This window comes from Canis aureus, chromosome 3, assembly GCF_053574225.1.
Source record: "Canis aureus isolate CA01 chromosome 3, VMU_Caureus_v.1.0, whole genome shotgun sequence".
NCBI classification, from domain to species: Eukaryota; Metazoa; Chordata; class Mammalia; order Carnivora; family Canidae; genus Canis; species Canis aureus.
In genome coordinates, this window is record NC_135613.1 from 27075687 (window position 1) to 27093878 (window position 18192).

At 43.9% G+C, this 18192-nt stretch overlaps 1 protein-coding gene across 9 annotated transcripts in view; it reads left to right on the forward strand.

The window, feature by feature from the left end:
- Positions 1-18192, forward strand: part of RERE (arginine-glutamic acid dipeptide repeats) — a 407880-nt gene that overhangs the window by 343017 nt on the left and 46671 nt on the right. For all 9 annotated transcript variants that reach the window (XM_077891331.1, XM_077891339.1, XM_077891333.1 and 6 more), the window contains one exon: positions 8891-8971. In XM_077891331.1, the coding sequence (XP_077747457.1) occupies positions 8891-8971 (81 nt within the window). The remainder of the gene's footprint in view (positions 1-8890; positions 8972-18192) is intronic.

The following is an 18192-nucleotide window of genomic DNA, read 5'->3' on the forward strand; positions in this document are numbered from 1 at the left end:
GAATAGAAAGTGTAGGTGCAAGCCTGAAATGGGGAAAAATGTCAGATGTAGAGAGAGATTTGAGAATCATCATGAAAATGTGATTATTGTTTTACATTGGCTATTTTTAAACTATACAGCTGACCTTGAACAACACAGGTTTGAAATTCACTTACACGTGGGCTTTTTCAATAAGTAGAGTACTATAAATGTATTTTTTTCCTTATCATTTTCTTTTTTTCTTTCTTATGATTTTCTTTTCTTTCCTTTTTTTTAAAAAAAAGATTTTTTTAAAAAGATTTTATTTATGTGAGAGAGAGAGCAAGTACAGCTGGGGGAAGGGCAGAGGGAGAAGGAAAAGCAGACTCACTCCTCGCTGAGCAGGGATCTCCCCTCCCCAGATCATGACGTGAGCCAAAGGTAGACACTTAACCAACTGAGCCACCCAGGTGCCCCCTTATGATTTCCTTAATAACATTTGCTTTCCTCTATCTTACTTTATTGTAAGAATACAGTAAATAGTATGGGTAACATACAAAATATGTGTTAATTGACTGTTATTGGTAAGGCTTCTGGTCAACAGTAGACTATTAGTACTTAAGTTTTGGGGGAGTCAGGAGTTATACGTGGATTTTCAACTGCTGGGGAGCGTTCAACTGCCCTAACCCCCACATTGTTCAAGCGTCAACTGTAACTAGTTTTGTTTTTTTTCTTAAGATTTTATTTATTTATTCATGTGCAACACAGAGACAGAGAGGGGCAGAGACACAGGCAGAGGGAGAAGCAGGCTCCATGAGGGAGCCCGACATGGGACTCGATCCCAGGTCTCCAGGATCACGCCCTGGGCTGCAGGCGGTGCCAAACGGCTGCACCACCAGGGCTGCCCAGCTGTTTAGTTTAATGAAATTATAAGCTATCCTTGAATAATGCTAGTAAGTTCAAAGTGTACTTCCAAAGTGGAATCAGAAATCAGGAGCACATCCTAGAGCCCTTAGAAATGCCCACCCTGGCATGCTGGCATGTCTCCTCCCAGACAAATTGATTGTGATGTTATTTACTGCAAAAGTAGTGCCTTACTTTAGGTCACTATTTCATCAATATGTTAATAAATATTTAAAACCAAAAACCAAATGATGCTTGGCAAAGCATTATTAGTAGTATGTCTGCAGCAGGAAATGTGTTTTAGATACGAGGTGGTAGAAATCTATAACATACAGGATCATATGGACGAAGTGTAGTAGGTTCTCATCTTGCGGTTGGTCAGCAAGAGCCATTGATGAACTGGTAGGGTATCATGTAATACACGTTTGGAAAGGCTTTTGTTTCTTTTGCTTGCCATCAGCGTTCTCTTCTTTCATCCTACCCTGCCATTTACACAGGACCACCTTTAGGACACCTCTTTGATTCTCTTTTGCTGCTTTATACCTACAGAAGGGCCGTGGACAGACTCCTCTTATTTCCTCCCTGGCATAGGGACTTAGATGTTTGGATCTCTGGTGAGGGAAACTGTAGTTTGCTTACTTGCAGATCTGCCTGCTCTTTGGTCCCCTGAGAATCAGTAAGTTATTAACATAAAATTTTGTGCAGAAAACAGGGTAGAGCAGAAGGAGCCATTTTCACAGTGGGAATCATTTTAATACCTACAGTGTTTTCCAAACAGTTATGTAAGAGGACTGAGTAGAAATGGCTTCTCCGAAATCCTGGTGAGTCTCTGACTGTGATACACTAGTTAAAATTCACCAGAGGGAGTTAATTTTGAAAGCTCTCAGCCAGGGGTTAATGCAGAGTTATCTTTTAGCCATTCTTGTAGCATAGCCCGCTCTTCCTGCTTCTTTGCTGCAGACACAGGTCAGAGCCAGCACATGAGATGAGCCATGTTGGGAGTTTCACATGTAGACGAGAGAGATGAGCACACCTTGTCCTTTGGAAGATTTACTCCAGTCCAGTAACACTGCTGTGCGCTATCCAATTTGATATGCAGAATCATGGTTTTGAGATAGGTAGGACAAGTATTATAAGGCCAATTTAAAAGGTGAACAAATTGAGGCAAAAATAAGTTACAACAATATAGTCTATACTTGTCCATTTATAGATTAAGGGGGGAAACATTTAAATGTTTACATACAAATACAGGCCACAGATAGTTGTCACATCCCTGACCAGCACCCTGTGCTTGACTCCATTCTTAGATCTCACCCCATCCCTGAGGTTCCCCAGTTGTTCACATATGTCGCCCCTGACACTCCCACCCTGGTTCAAGGATTTGCTGACATGTAGTTAGTTTTCCCATCTGTGAAATGGAGATGCTAGCAGCCCCTGCCTCATAAAGCCACGGTGGCACTTAGATAGGTCCACACAGCAGGAGCACTTGAGACAGTGCCTGGCATGTGGTAGGAGCACTCAGTGGAGCCGTTTTTATTTTCATGTAGGGTGGTATTTCCCTACTGTTCTCCTGTCATGGACACATGACAATGAAGCTGCTTGCCCTGGCCCCTGCCACTCCAAGGATGGCAAGGGTCAACATCTGGGAAGGCCAGTGCACAGGGCTCAGGAGGCTTGGATGTAGGACAGGTGCGGCAAGGGCATGAGGAACTTTCGAACATATTACTTCATTGTAAGAGAATGTTATTGCATATGGGCCCAATTATGCTTATTCTTATTAATTATATCCTGTTAATCAAATTTTCCTGTATGGAACAGAGGAGGAGACTAGATCCTAGGATTTTGGAGTTTAGGTCTCCTACTCTTCCATTCTACTAAGAATAGAAGTGTAAAGTTTTGCCTTGCAGATTCTATTAAAACCCAAGTTTTACAGTGAGTGTTATGTTCAGGTAACTCACTTTTTAAAAGCCAGGACTTAAATGGTCTCTACTAGGAACTAGGTGACTTCTGATGGTGATATAAAGTTTCAGCATAGTAACAGAAAACTATTAGCAATTTGTCTATAAATTGGAGTATAATTATGTAATGGAATAGAGGTGCCAATTATCACTACAATGAAGGTCATATAAATTAATCAAATTAACATGTTGTATACCTTAAATGTATACAGTGTTGCATGTTAAAATGTTTCTTTTTTTTTCTTTAAGATTGTATTTATTTGAGAGAGAGAGAGAACACCAAGATCAGGGAGGAGGGGCAGAGGGAGAGGGAGAAGCAGATGCTCAGCTGAGCAGGGATCCCAATGTGGGGCTCAGTCCCAGGACCCTGAGATCATGACCTGAACTGAAGGCAGATACTTAACCAATTGAGCTACCTAGGGGCCCCTCAAAATATATTTCAATACATAAATAAACCTGGAGCACTATTACAAGCTAAGTTGTAAAACAAAGCAGAGGACAGTCTCCTTGCCATAAATAAATTTATATTTATATTTGGATCTCATCTGGCTTTGGAGTTCAAAAATAGAAAAGGACTTGTTTTGTGCTCCTGGGGAACACACAGGTTGATTGGAAACTAACAGCTCCAGAGAAACAAGTGCCAATACCCCAAGACCCTGAGCTCATACATTTGAGCGTAGCCGGATGGCAAGCCTCTGGGGAGTATCAAAAGCAGGGCTGCTAAGCACCAGGAGCCGTGACTGAGCCAAAGTAACTGCCTCTTAAATGAACAGTCTTCTTTCTCCTTCACCCCCAGCATCCTAGCATTCTAATATCTGTGCACTGCCAGGGACAGAAAAGCTAATGGGCATAGAAATAATTCATGAAGGCTTGAATTTCAGCACTGGACATGCTGAATTTCAGTTCAACTACTAGAAGGCTATTAAGAAACAGACTGTGTCTATGAATTTTCATTTAGGAGTGTATAGTATCTGTTTTTAAGTCAGTAGTGTTAATTATTAAATTAAAGCTTGAAAACCTTCAGGGTCCTCATTTGAAGAGAGATGAATTAATAGAGGGAAGGAGTCTAAGGCCTCAGAAACCCACTTAACATACTGACCTATTCTCATCATTGACTGCTCTGAGTGGGTTGGCTTTGTTTCGATTTTAAAGGCTACTCTACATTTCTGGTAAACCACAAGGTAAAGGCTGGTCTCTGAGAAGCAGATGTTTTGCCAGTTTTGAGGCCTTGTGGCTTTCCATAGAGAAGTAACAGTACAGGCCACATGAAGCTTTTACTTCCTTTTTTTTTTTTTTTTTTTTTTTTTAAGTGGGGCCAGTGGTACTTTTGCACTTGATAACACAGTCATTGATGCACATTGACGTGGTGGTCTGTGTTTACTACCAGATGTTGAACTTATATTTCTGGAAGTAGTTAGTTTGAAATGTGTATGAGACATTCAAGCAGGTGTTCCCGCTAGACCTGGACCATAGATTTTTTTTTTTTAATTTTTATTTATTTATGATAGGCACACAGTGAGAGAGAGAAAGAGAGAGAGAGGCAGAGACACAGGCAGAGGGAGAAGCAGGCTCCATGCACCGGGAGCCCGATGTGGGATTCGATCCTGGATCTCCAGGATCGCGCCCTGGGCCAAAGGCAGGCGCTAAACCGCTGCGCCACCCAGGGATCCCTGGACTATAGATTTAGCTTTTAGAAATAGTAGGGAGAATCTTGGGTGATATTGAAAGCCAGAGGAGCAGTGATCACATTGGGAGGGGGGTTTGGAAAGCAGAAAGCCTAGAACAAAGCCGTGGAAAGAGCCCTAGCATTTAAAAGTTGAGTGAAAAATCAAGCCAGGTGATAGGAGGAAAACCAGGAGAATTTGGTGCCGTGGAGCCAAGGTCAACTCTGTTGTTAGGTTTCAGGACAGATCCTTTGACTTTTACCAGTCTCTTTCCACCTTGACCACTCAAGCCCAGGCCTTGTCATCTCATGGTTTGTTTCACTTCTGCATCCAAAACTGAGGAGCTCTGACTGCCTAATGCTATCGGGAAACAAAGTGATAGAAGATACAGTTCTTGTCTTTTCAGGGCTCACAGATTCTATGTGTAAGTGAGGCCTTATACAAATAAACAAATGCCATGTGATTGGGGCAGAATGGTCAGAGAAGTTTTGCCAAAGGGGGTGGGGGTTGAGCTTGGGTTTGAGGTAAACTGAGAGTATCTTGGGTTGTCTGTGGAAATAGTAGAAAAGATGCCCCAGTGTCTAGAGTTCAACAGAAGGTGCAGTGGGCCAGTTGCCATTACTGGATATCTGGTTGGAAAGGTAGGCAGAGACAAGATCCTAGAGGGTCTTTGAATTAAGACATAACGGGTGTAAATACCATTCTAAAGAGGTCAAGGAGCTATTCCTAGGTCGGGGCTGGGAGCAAGACAGTATGGGACTCACAATGACATGTGTGGTTTGAAGAATTCATTAGTAGAAGCTTATACATGACCAGATGTGGGGGATGAGCTATTAGCCTAACTAGTAGGAGAGAGAGATCAGGGCTTGGCCTGGGACTAGCACTGGAATGGGTAAGACAGGAAGGCTTTGAAAGATCTTTCTTAGGGAAGAATGCTGAGGACTTGGTGACATGATGTTGAGGCCAGCAGGAAAGCGCAGTCGCAGGTAATGGTACCATGACCAAAAGCGGCAACCTCTGTAGACTCTTATCTCCATGTCCACTGCAGGACATGGAGTTTGGATCCTGCTTTGCATTCTGCCCTTGCCCTGAAGAGTTAGGTGACCTTGATCTGGTTCCTTAACCATCTGTGTCTCAGCTTCCTTGTTTGGAAAATGTAGATAGTAATAGTACTTCCTCCAAGGTTGTGCAGGTTTTAAATTAATATACGTGAGGCTCCTAGCATATAGCAGGCATATTTAATAACCACTAGTTAAATGCATAATATTTGGTGATTACATCATTTCAAGTAGGAGAACCAGGACTTGAATTCAAGTGTGCCCAAATCTATCACATTACCCTGATGTTTCAGATTTGGCCTCTCAGCTGCTGCCTTCATTGTGCCAGTCTCTCCTGGTGAGCCTGTTGTGTGTCCTTTGGCACAAGCTTATATTCGGATTGCATAGTCCTGGCATTCCACGATCTGACTCATGCTAGATCACCCACCTCAACCTTGTATAGCCTCTCTCCTATAACCCACTTCCATTCTCCACCTCTGTGTTTCATGGAAGGCCTTCCCACCCCCCTCCACCTCTGCAGATGCTGTTGGTTCTTTGTGGTCTGACCCATCTTGCTGCCTTGGTGAAGGTATCCTGGACTACTGTGCCATCCCTCTTCCTGGTCCCCCTGCTGCATTGATGAGTTACACTTCACTACTTTATTCTTAGCTGAATGAAGTCTCAGATTGTTCTATAATAACTTCACACACATTTATCTTACCTGCTAAAAATGAATCATAGTTTTAATAAAGGGTCCATGGCTGCCCCCTTAAGAAAAAGAAATCCCTCCCAGTGCTAGATGCCCAGTAAATACTTAAAGAGTGGGTTAAGAAGCATTCATTCTTCCCCCAAGTGCTAACACCTGAAAATCAGCACAACAGGAGAAGAAAAAAAAAAAAAAAAAGCATTCATTCTTATGGCTGAGGTGGAGTTCTGGCCGTTCTCTTCTCACACCTCGGTTTGTTACCTCACCAGCCTCCTTACCTAATCTCTGCATTACAGCCAGTTTGTCCCTTATCCATGACATAGGCCAACCACACTGCCACTGGAGCAGCCCTTAACCAATCTTTCCATGGACCACTCATGCTTTAACTTCTCTTGTGGCTTACAGTTACTACCATGACTCTTCAGCCTGGGTTAAAGACTCTTCTGCAACCTGATCCTCTCCTGCCTCTTCAGTCTTATCTGCTGGCACTCCATTCTGTATACCCTGTCCTCCTTGCAGTTCCCAGAATGTTCTGTATGCCCTTACTGGCTGACTCCTGTGTTGGAAACCCTGCTGGAGCCCACCTGGCAGGCTTGTTCTTCCTTGTCACTTCCTCCAAGACATCAGCAGAGTAAATTGCTTCCTTCTCCTAGTCTGACTCATAGCCCTTTGTCCCTCTACTGCTTTTCCGAGGGCCAGGAAATTGATCCCTTCACCTGCCTGCCTGCCTGCCTGCCAGACTGGAGGGCCTTGAGGGCAGGGAAGTCTCATTGCCTTCCAGCATCCCCAGAGGGTACGCTCTGCACAGAGCTCAGGATGCATGTTGATCATTCAAGTCAGAAAGGTCACTCTTCACAGTAAAGGAGAGGTTCTTTCTTGTGCCTTGACAGATTTTTCCTTTGAACTATTCGAATTATATTGGAAACTGACAATGATGAGTCATATCTTAGAAAGGGGGTGAGATCTGAAAATGCAGAGCCTCCAGGAATGGAGTAGGAGGTTGCAGATCGGTCTTGCAGGCCAAGTCTGGCTCTTCACTGAATTTGCCGGACTGGTCTTAAACACCGGGAGTGGGAGGGACTCTTCTCCCGGTGGGCAGGTGATTTATTGGCTGGGAAGCTTCCGCGGTGATTTAGTTGTGAAACGGCGCCCTGCGAGGTGCAGGCTAATGCCTGGGCCGGGTGGAGCTGCCGCCCACAATCCCGGCCGGAAGGGACCGCGAGGGTCTTAGGGGCCAGCCCCCCATTTCGCAGTCCAGGGGCGGTAGGCATGCGGCTGTCGCGCTGCTGACTCTGCCGGCCCAGAAGGAGGACTGGAGCCGGAGCGGCCTGAGGAGGGTCCCGAGTGGCGGCCCGGCCCCGGCCCCACGGGTGCCCTCTGCTCACGCTTGCCGTGGTAGGGAGGAAGTTTCTGCGCTTTGCTGCCTGGATTTACTCCTGCTGTTCAGAGGGAGGACACCGAGATAAACAGCGCCGGGGTCCCGGAGGCGCTGGCCGCGGAGCCGCGGAGCCGCGGAGCCGCGGGCTGGGCGCTGGGGGCCGGGGGCCGGGAGCCGGGGGCCGGGCGGGGACGGAGCGCGGGGCCGACGGGCGGCGAGGCGATCCAGGCCGCCTTTTGCAGCCGCCCGCGGCCGCGCCGGGCTCTGCGCGCCGCGCTCCAGCCTCCTCCCCCGGCAGCGGTGGCGGCCCCAGCCCCGCGCCCCCCGCGCCCCGCGCCGCGCGGCCCCGCCGCGGTCACACGCCGAGCCGCCCCGGCCGCCTCCGCCCTGCGCTTTGTGGAGCCGGAGCCCTGGCCGGAGCCCTGGCCGGAGCCCTAGCCGAGTGACAGGCGCGGCCTCTCGCCGCCCGGACCCGAGGACGGCCGGCGCGGCGTACCTGTGGCTGCGGAAGTGTGGCGGGGGTCGGCCGCGCGGGACCAGGCCCGGGGCTCCGAGGTGGGGGCCGGGGGCCGGGGAGCTGGAGCTGCCCCCCACGGGGCCGGGGCGGGGTTGCGGGGGGCGGGGGAATGGGACAAAGTGAAAGTCTCCAGACTGCTGGGGGGTGGCTGTGGTGCAGGGCGTGGGGAAGGAGGAAGGGGGCGCGAAGGATGATTCGGTGCCTCCGAGGGGCTCTTCGTGAAGGCGATGGCGGGGCCGTCCGCGGGGGTGCCGGCTCCCAGTGGGCTTCCGCGGTATCGGTGGCTCCTTGACCACGTCCTCAGATTAACCAAAGGGTCTCTTATCCCCTCCTGAGTGACCTTTTGGAGAAGAGTCTCCAGGTTTGATTATCCCCCCTCTGCTCAACACTCTGGGAAGCTTCGTTCTCAGGTGGAAAGCAGTTGTGCTGTGTTATTGAAAGCAGGAACATATTTGTTTCTACCTTCCTGGACTGATGTGGAGACCGTGGCACAGAGGGCACACGTTGCTTCTTAGCCTCAGACCCAGGATATCCTCCCCCCAAACCTGTGTGGTGTGTGCCATCAGGGTTCCGACAAAGGCTCTCCGGGGCCTGCCCTGGCCCGAGGGGCCCAGTGGTGCTGCTGAAATGGTCTCCCAGCCTCGTCAGTATTCCCCAGCTCAGACTTTTTTGCGGTGGTTATTCTGCTGATTGCAGATATCTTTGCTTTGCTGACATCCTGTTTTGTTTTTGGTTTTTACATCCCATTTGTTGTTTCTTTTTATCACAGAAACGCTTCGTTAAGGGGCTCAGGCAGTACGGCAAGAACTTCTTCAGAATTAGAAAGGAACTGCTTCCCAATAAGGAAACCGTGAGTACAATTGGACTTTATGTAACTTGATTTTTTTTTTTTTCCCTCTTTGCCCCTGCTGCTTCTCCGCATTTGATCTTATGAAATGGTTTCCTTTAACCCTGTGCTGTGCTCAGTCTCTGGCTGGTCCTTAGGATCTTCTTCATTTTACTTCCTTTACTTTTAGTTTTAGCTCCTGATTTTAGATAGTGAAGTGACAGATTGTGCTTACCCCCACCAAGATGATGGACTTCCCTTTTAAAAACAGAAAGGTCTTTGACAACAGAGAGTTTGTTGTCTAGGGTGTTGAACCATTAACATTTAATTGTAAATACAGTGGCTGAAATAGGAAATGTCATTTACCACCAATTTGATTTGGTTATTGACAGAAATCATCAACCAAACAATAGAATGAAGAGATCTGTGGCTTGCTATACTTTGAATTCTATGGAGACTTTTTCTTTAATGTTGCTTATATTTTGAAGAGTAGTTTTAACTCTGATTTCCCAGCCTTAAAAGTTTGGACTTTCAGAGCACCTGGCTGAGTCAGTCGGTAAGAGCATGCGACTCTTGATCTCAGGGTTGTGAATTCGAGCCCCACACTGGGTTTAGAGATTACTTAAGTAAATAATGTTAAATAAAAATTTCTACTTTTCATTGGACAGATACACAGAGATTCTTAATAATTGCTTAAATGAGCCTTTTGCAAATTCCTTTGATATTTCACAAAGCCAAGAGTCCCATCTCTTGCTAAACTTGGGGTAGGAGAGTTTGCTAAGCAAAGTTCAGAGTGAGGTTATAGGAAGAGAATGCTAGCAGGAGATTCAGTCTCTTTTAACTGAATTCCCTCCAGGTGGAATTGGAGGGGGCTGGGGAATTCTTTTTTTGGCTAAGCCAGGGAATGGGGAGGCTGGGAGTGGAGTGGGACCAGGCAAGTCCCAGTGTCTGTGGCCTCCACAGAGCCAAGTTACCGGAAGTGCTTCTCAGGCCTTGGGGATGGAGGGTGAATATTTAGACCTTGAGCTGCTTTCATTCCACCCCCGCCCTCCCTGAGTGGAAGGAGGAAAAGACAGATGGAGAATATCCATTATGGAAAGGGCTGGGTTGTTTTGGTTTGATTTGGTTTTTAGTTTTCTAATTGAGTGTTGTTGATTGATTTCCTCTTATTCAGTTTGGTTTCTTTTATTCTGAGTTTTATTCTTTTTTTCTTTAGTAAACTGTTTCTAGACACTTTATCTGTGTGGTACCTTGTGTGAGCAGCAGTAACTCATAGTAGGGAAGAAAGGTTCTGAGATTTCAAGTATTGGCTTATATAAATCGGTTTGCATCAACCACTCATACTTACCATACTTACATTGAACTTTTAATATTTATTATACATCTAAATATGTGAGAGGGGTCATTTTGAGAACGGTTTAAAAAGAGAGGGAATTGTTTATAGACATTAAACCGAAGTATATGTTGTAACTGATCTATGTAACCATTTTTTTTTTTTTCCTTTTTGGTCTTCCCAGAACAGTTTAGAAAGAGGTATTTAATGTGACACAGTGAAGGAAATACCTTTAAGTTTTCTGTGAATTTCAATTATTTGAAGTTTGATATGTACTTTTCTGAAACTAAAATGTTTTACCCAAGTGTAGGAATTTTGGCTTGGCCAAATTAGAGTGAAAATGAGATCCATGAATAGGTGTGGTCTGATGTGATAGGCCAGATTATAATCTCTCAGCTCCAGTTTTATCTCTCCCTGTGCTCTGCTAGAAGTTGCAAACCATGAAGAATTTGATACAAGATATGATTTGACAATTATTTTATTTCTGTTTTAAAAAATAAATTTATAATAGTAAGATTAAACATCAAATCTGAAAACTGCCGTCCAGCATTTGGGAAACACCAGACAATTTTATCTGGCGTTTTATCTCTTTAGAGATATCACAGTAGCTGTGATTGTGGATCTGAATAACTTTTAGCCTAGGTAAGGATCTTCCACTCCTTTTTATTTATTTATTTTTTTTCTTGCTCTTGGCTGTCCCTTATACTTACTGATGATGTCAACTCGATAAGTAGTCTTTCCTCACCCACAGAGAAGTTGCTGGTATACACCAGTATTTCCAGCTGTTTCCCCAGTCTTTTCTAGGTACCTCTGTCCTGAGACCCTTCCTCCCCATTACTCCCTGCCATCCCTGTTTTCCAGCCATGTTGCTTCTCTCCTCACTTTCCCTCTTGGCACCCAGCAGCCTTCCTGTTTCCAACCTCTTCATCAGGGCACGATCGTTGGTGCTAATAGGAGAGTTTTTGCAGCACTAGAGGGTTTATTATGGCTGACGTTGGCTAAACATTCCTAGTGTTCTGTTGTCTTTTGCCTAGAACTGGAGGAGTTTGGTGGTAAGAGTAAATCTGTAAGTATTCTAATTATCTGAGAGAAAGGCACTCATTTTATATTTTCCTTAGTTATCAACATAGCCAGGCTAATCATTCACAACTCCTAGGGTGGGGAGGGCAAAGGTTATTTTTCATTTTTGCTGCAGAAAATGAGAAAACTTGCAGGTACTAGTGTCCTTGGTTCAGAGCTTCCTTGGTAGAAATCTTCGTGTGGTCAAATCCCTCTAATCTAGATACTCTCCACATTCTCTTCTATTTACTAAAATTATTAACTCATTTCTTTGCTATTCTCAACTGACTTGAAACTTCAGAAGGGTGTCAGCATCCAAAAGAACATGCCCAACTGGGCATGGAGTGGAGGTCACCAGACCTGTGTTCTATTCCTGGCCTTACTGGTAACTATAGTACTTGACGACCTCTTCTAACTGTGCAGTATGCTTTGAGCTGTTCATTGGGAAGTTCAGGGTCATATCCTGATAAGGACTGGAGAATTATCTATTCTAAAATGGTGTTTTTTTGGTGTTCCTAGATGCTACAGTCTTAATAAGATGTTTGCAGACCTTTGGTTATTGCTCTGCCTGAGAGCAAAGTGGCTCTCGTCTCCTCTATCACTTGCCTGCTATGGGACCTTCAGCAAATTATTAGCCTCCCTGTCCTTAACTGCCTGTGTCTGTGAAATAGGGCAATCCTTCTACCCTCTAGAATTGTTTTGAGAATTTAAATGAGATGGTATCTGCCAAGCGTGTATAAAAACACTTGGAAATGACTGTTTTTCCCATGTACCCCAAATACTTTCAGCTAGGTAAGGGTCCTAGCTGCCTGAAGTAGCTAAGTGCTGTGGAAGGTACAGAATTATTTTCCGCTTGTAAATATACCAGATCTGTGTAAAAACAAATGACTGGTTTCTTATCACCTGTCTTGTGAAGAAGAACTCTTTTCATTGAAAAACTGGGAGGTGTTGAGGGGTGGTGCCCAGTTTAAAGGATGTATTTCCTCTGTTTTTAAAGCTTTGTTGAGGAGACTTCCATCCTTGCTGGATTATTCTGTGTAGTTTTGGAGACAGGTTTCTGGTGGGCATGGACATAAACAGCTTTCCATAGTTCTTTTGACTTCTGTGTTTATTACACAGCAGCTAAATCTGGCTTTTCTCCGAGAACAGTAGCTGGGATTGTGGAAAATCAACTATTATATCAAAGTTTAGTTGAGTGAGTATTTCAGATTAACCTCATTGGTACCCAAGAGAATAACTGCAAGTCAAATACTTTAGTGTCATGGTTGTGCAAATATCCTGTAGTTACTACTTTTCTCCCATTCTTCTTTTCTTCAATACGTTTATAAGATGTGTAATTAGTAGTAAGATATGGTAAAAGATCTTTGCTGAGCAACTCAAATTCCTCTTCTCTCTCAAGACACTGTTTGGCCTAATCCACATCAGAGTCTTGGGCTTTAGTATGTTTGTGTAAATCAGAGCAAGTGTCCCAGTGGCTGAGCTTCTGAGATGATAGGCAGTCAGGCCTTTGGGGTACTAAGCACTGCTACATAATCTTAGGATCGATGAATTACATGACCTTCGATGTTAAGATAATGCTTGAGAAAATAGGAGACAAAATAGAATTGAACCTTAAATCACCAAGAAGGGAACCCATGTTGCAAATAATACAAAATTCATGGGCATTCCAAAAATAATTTTTTGTTCAATTTTTTTCCCCCATACATTGCAATTTTCTTAAATCATGAGAGGACTACTCTGATGACAGTGACACCTATCTTCTTTCTTTTTTTTTTTTTTACCTATCTTCTTTCACACTGAGCACATGTCTGTGTTATTTGAATCAAAGACTTTCCGTGTCTGACACCTAGATGATCGTCCCTTGAATCCTGGCTGGCCTTTGTGTATAGATAGCTCTGTCTACTGTTATTCAAGACAAATCAGCCAGCATCGGATCGTAGACAGGGAGTGCTTACTCAGTGACTTATCTCAGAGACATCTAACATTAGAGAGAAGACCATGTGATCTGCTTCAGCTTGGTAGAGAGGAGAGGTACCTTCAGCATGTTACTAGCCTGTGGGAGGAGAGGATGAAAAGGGTGTGTACCTTGACTGTCTTTCTCCTCTCTATATTGTACACCTAGCCCAGTAGGGATTAATCTTATGTTGTTTGTAATCCCAGTTGCTGGTGGCATGAATATTTTCTATACTAAAAAACACTTTCCATTTTCAGAGCTAAACATTCTATAGCTTGAGAATCAAGGAGCCATCCGTGCCCTGGATTGCAGCAAGAAAGGCGAACCATATGCATCCTTTCCATGTTTGGCCATATGTACTAAGGGCCCTGGCATAGGCTCAGGCCCCACAAAGTGAACACAGGGTGCTAAGGGAGGGTGGGCTCCTGGAAGACTAATTGGAGGGTGTGGTGTTAGAACTCTGAAGGAAGGATGTTTTTGGTCAGGCCATGGCTGGGAGGGTAGAAGAAAAGCAGCTTTCCAGCTGTAGGAAATATCATGAGCAAAGGCATGGAGACAGGAAATTGCAAACCGTCCCCAGCACGTACAGCAGCCTGGGTGGAGAGGAGGTCACCAGGGGTGCTGCTGTCAGACTTAGGCCAAAATTACGGCCTGGGGGTAGATGTGGAGGACACTCTCTTCAGAGAAGACATTTGGGGACCCATTGAAAGCTTCTAGGAAGAGAAAGGAGAGGTCTTGCCTGAGCTGTGGGAGCATTCTTGAGCAGCAGGAACAAGATGTGCAGACCAGAAAGGAGGTAACAATTTGGTCTCATAGTAAGACCAAAATTGGAGTTGAGAGTGATTAGTGGAACTGGAAGAGTCTTTTATCTTGATTTTTCTCCAGTGAAAATGTGTCCCTTTTTTTTTTTTTTTCAGTAGGATGAAGGGGCAGCTGGTTTTGATGTTTTAGGTTTTGTCTTTTTTTTAACATTGGATGGTAGTATGCAAAGAAAAGTACTAGAGATTTAAGATTTTAATTTGAGAAGTAACATGAAAATCAACCACCTTTCTCAGCCACATTTCTGGAAATGAATTCTGTTAAATTTGTACATAACTATTGAATATTAATTGTTCATTTCTTCAAGCAAAGTATCCTTTGCATAAAGCACATTTCCCCAGCAAAGAATAACTACTACTGAGAAAGGTTTTAAGACTGAGTAATCAAACTCTGTTAATATTAAGAGGTTAAGAATGACTCGAGCATTTGGCATGAGCCTTCAGCATGGAGTTTTATTTAATTTCAGATTAAAACCTTAGATAAACAATTTTTTAGCCTCATTAATGCTTAATCTAATGTTACATAACAAAGTGTGGACTTCCTGAATAGGTTGATACTATTGAGGACACAGTTGTGTTATAGCCACATAACCAGAGACCTCTGCTGCAAGTGCTGGGCATCCTTGCCATTCACAGGGTGCTCTTCTGGACAGCATTCTCACATCACCTGACTGTGGCACCGCTCCTGTTGAACCAGAATCTGCATTTTAATCAGCTCTCCAGGTGATTTGAATGCATAGTTTAAAAAACAGTGCTGTTGACAATAGTGCGGATATGCAGAATCCTAAACCCATATCTTAACATTCATTCATTATTTTTTTTTTCTAAAGATTTTATTTATTTATTCATGAGAGACACAGAGAGAGGCAGAGACATAGGCAGAGATAGAGAAGCAGGCTCCATGCAGGGAGCCTGACATGAGACTTGATCCAGGTACTCCAGGATCATGCCCTGAGCCGAAGGCAGGCACTCAACCGCTGAGCCACCCAGGCCCCCTCTCACATTCATTCTTAAAATAATGTTGCTTTTATTCTGTTAACGTTACAAATTGCTTCACTGTTAGGGCTTAATTTTGTTTTTTGAATTACTACAAAGTATCCCACATACACAGAACAGTATCTGGGCTTATTTTCATTATCAATAATAGAATTTCTTAATATAGCTTCCCTTTTCCTATCTTTCATTTTTTCCTAGAAACACAATTGTAACATCTGTCACATTTTATATAAAAACTGTTGTCCTCCTCTTTCCTTGCCACATGCAGTTAATTGTATGTGAGTCAGGCTAGCCTAGATCTTAAGTATCTAAGAGAAACTTTTTTATTTGAAAGGATGATATTCTCTTATTAATATGAAATTTACATACTTAATACTGTGGTGTTTTCAGGTCTTACTTTCTTTCCCTGGCACCCCCTTATATACGATAAGGAAGTATACATATTTTGAGAGCTTGGCAAGATTGGATCCAAGGAGAGACCCAGACTGGTGCCATGCCTCTTTTCTTAATAACTTGTCCTCAGGTAGGGGCAGATAAAGTTGAAATTTTCCATTCAAACCAGAAATGATTGCCTGAGAGGCACCTGGATGGCTCGGTTGAGTGTCTTGCTTTTGGTTCAGGTCATGATCTCCAGGTCATGGGATAGAGCCCCATGTTGGGCTCTCTGCTCAGCAGGGAGCCTGTTTCTCCCTCTGTCTGCTTGTGCGCCTTCTCTGTGTCAAATGAATAAATAAAACCTTAAAAAAAAATAGTGATTACCCGATAGAAAGCCACTACGTTTTAGCAGTGAGTACTGTGATCCTATGGTTATTGCCATGCAGGGGGTTTGTTCGCATTAAAATGAAGCAGAAGCTTGAATCTTTTCATCTGGTAGTGTAAGCTATGTGGATATTTGGCTGGGCAGTGGTCCAGTTTTGACTAAGGTAATCTAAATGAGATTGGCTTAGATTCTCTTGTGTAAGTAAAGCAGTTAAAAAATTTGTAAGAAATATTTGGTACTGATGTTGGTGGGAATAAGGAGGTCTTTAAAAATTGGGTGACTGTTTAAACCAAGGGGCTTCGAATATTTGCTGTTCTCTATAAATTGTCTTAGGCCTGCCCTTGGCCTTATTCTGCATATCAGAACTGAAGGGAAAGGCATGAAAGTATTTCAGTTGTGGGGCAGCCTGGGTAGCTCAGAGGTTTAGGGCCGCCTTTGGCCCAGGATGTGATCCTGGGGACCGGGGATCGAATCCCGCATCAGGCTCCCTGCGTGGAGCCTGCTTCTCCCTCTGCCAGTGTCTCTGCCTCCCTATCTCTCTCTCTCTCTCTCTCTCTTTGTCTCTCATGAATAAATAAATAAAAATCTTTAAAAACAAAAAAGTATTTCAGTTGTGTATGATGTATTGCTTGTAGATACTGCTTCCAAATGAAACTACCTTGGACTTTAAAGTTACTGAACACACCGCTGCTTACAAGAATCAATTCTTTATTTGCTGTTGGTATTTGCTAACCTGTATTTTTCCTATGATTTGACTGGGTCTTGGTTACCTGGTGAGTTTTTAGATGGAGACGTTTATGACTTTGAAGCCTAAGTAGATTCCCCCATTTTACTAGCCAGTTAAACAAGTAAAAGGTTTGAAATGATCTTTAAGAAGGCTTATAAGCTCTGATTACTGTGGTTATATTCAATGTGTTTATTTACTTGGAGCTCATATCTTATATCATAGATTTTTTTTTTAGCCTTCATAAGATCGGTGAACCCATCCTAACTTTGAAAATCCAGTTTGCTCTTGTTTCAAAAATAAGTTTTAAAATATATCTGAAGTCCTAATCCTTGTGTTTTTGGTTTATTTTAATCTTTTTTTTTTTTTAAGATTTTATTTATTTATTCATGAGAGACATAGAGAGAGGCAGAGACACAGGCAGAGGGAAAAGCAGGCTCCATGCAGGGAGCCCCACATGGGACTCGATCCTGGGTCTCCAGGATCACGCCTTAGGCTGTAGGCAGTGCTAAACCGCTGAGCCACTGGGGCTGCCCCAGTTCATTTTAATCTTATTTGAAGTTATGTCTTTGAGTAGTACTAAGGAATGGAGAGTAAAACTTACATGTATTGTTTGGAAAAGTAAAGGCTTTCAGTTCTGTCTTACTCATGGCTGCCTCCCAGGCAGTCTCCCCCCCCCCCCCCCCCCCCGCATCATAAGCTTTCTTTTTACTCTGTTGGATGTAATTTGGAAAACATTAATTGTATTATAGAAGTGGGAAAAGCAAGCAGGAGAAAACTGTCTTGGGACACTAGAATTCCATTAAGCTGAGTTTTTTTTTTTCGAGATGTTTACATTTTATTTTATTTTTTTTATTTTTTTATTTTTTTTATTTTTTATTTTTATTTATTTATGATAGTCACAGAGAGAGAGAGAGAGGCAGAGACACAGGCAGAGGGAGAAGCAGGCTCCATGCACCGGGAGCCCGATGTGGGATTCGATCCTGGGTCTCCAGGATCGTGCCCTGGGCCAAAGGCAGGTGCCAAACCGCTGCGCCACCCAGGGAATCCCAGATGTTTACATTTTAAACTCAGTTTCAATGTTAATAACCTCCATTATTTTTTTATTTTTACAATTCTTTGTTCTGTTCATGTCTTTTTTTTTTAAGATTTATTTACTTATTTATTCATGATAGACATAGAGAGAGAGGCTGAAACACAGGAGGAGGGAGAAGCAGGCTCCATGCCAGGAGCCGGACGTGGGACTTGATCCCGGGACTCCAGGATCGCGCCCTGGGCCAAAGGCAGGCGCTAAACCGCTGAGCCACCCAGGGATCCCCTGTTCACAGGTCTTAAGTTCTTCTGAAACTTCTAAATTATGGTGTCATAATTTCTAGGATTTGGCCTTGGAGGTGTCTAAACCATTGCCATGGTTCTCCGTTGGCAAAATTGAGACTGTTTTGGGAACTGTTTTGGGGAACCTTTGGTACCCAAGGTGTGTATTCTCCTTGAGGTATCTGTGGTGGGTGTGAGGGTGCTTACCCTTGTGGAATCCACTGGTAAAGAGGCCAGTGGGGCTTGTGTTCTCCTCTGGAAGGTGCTGAGTGACAGTCACTGAGACT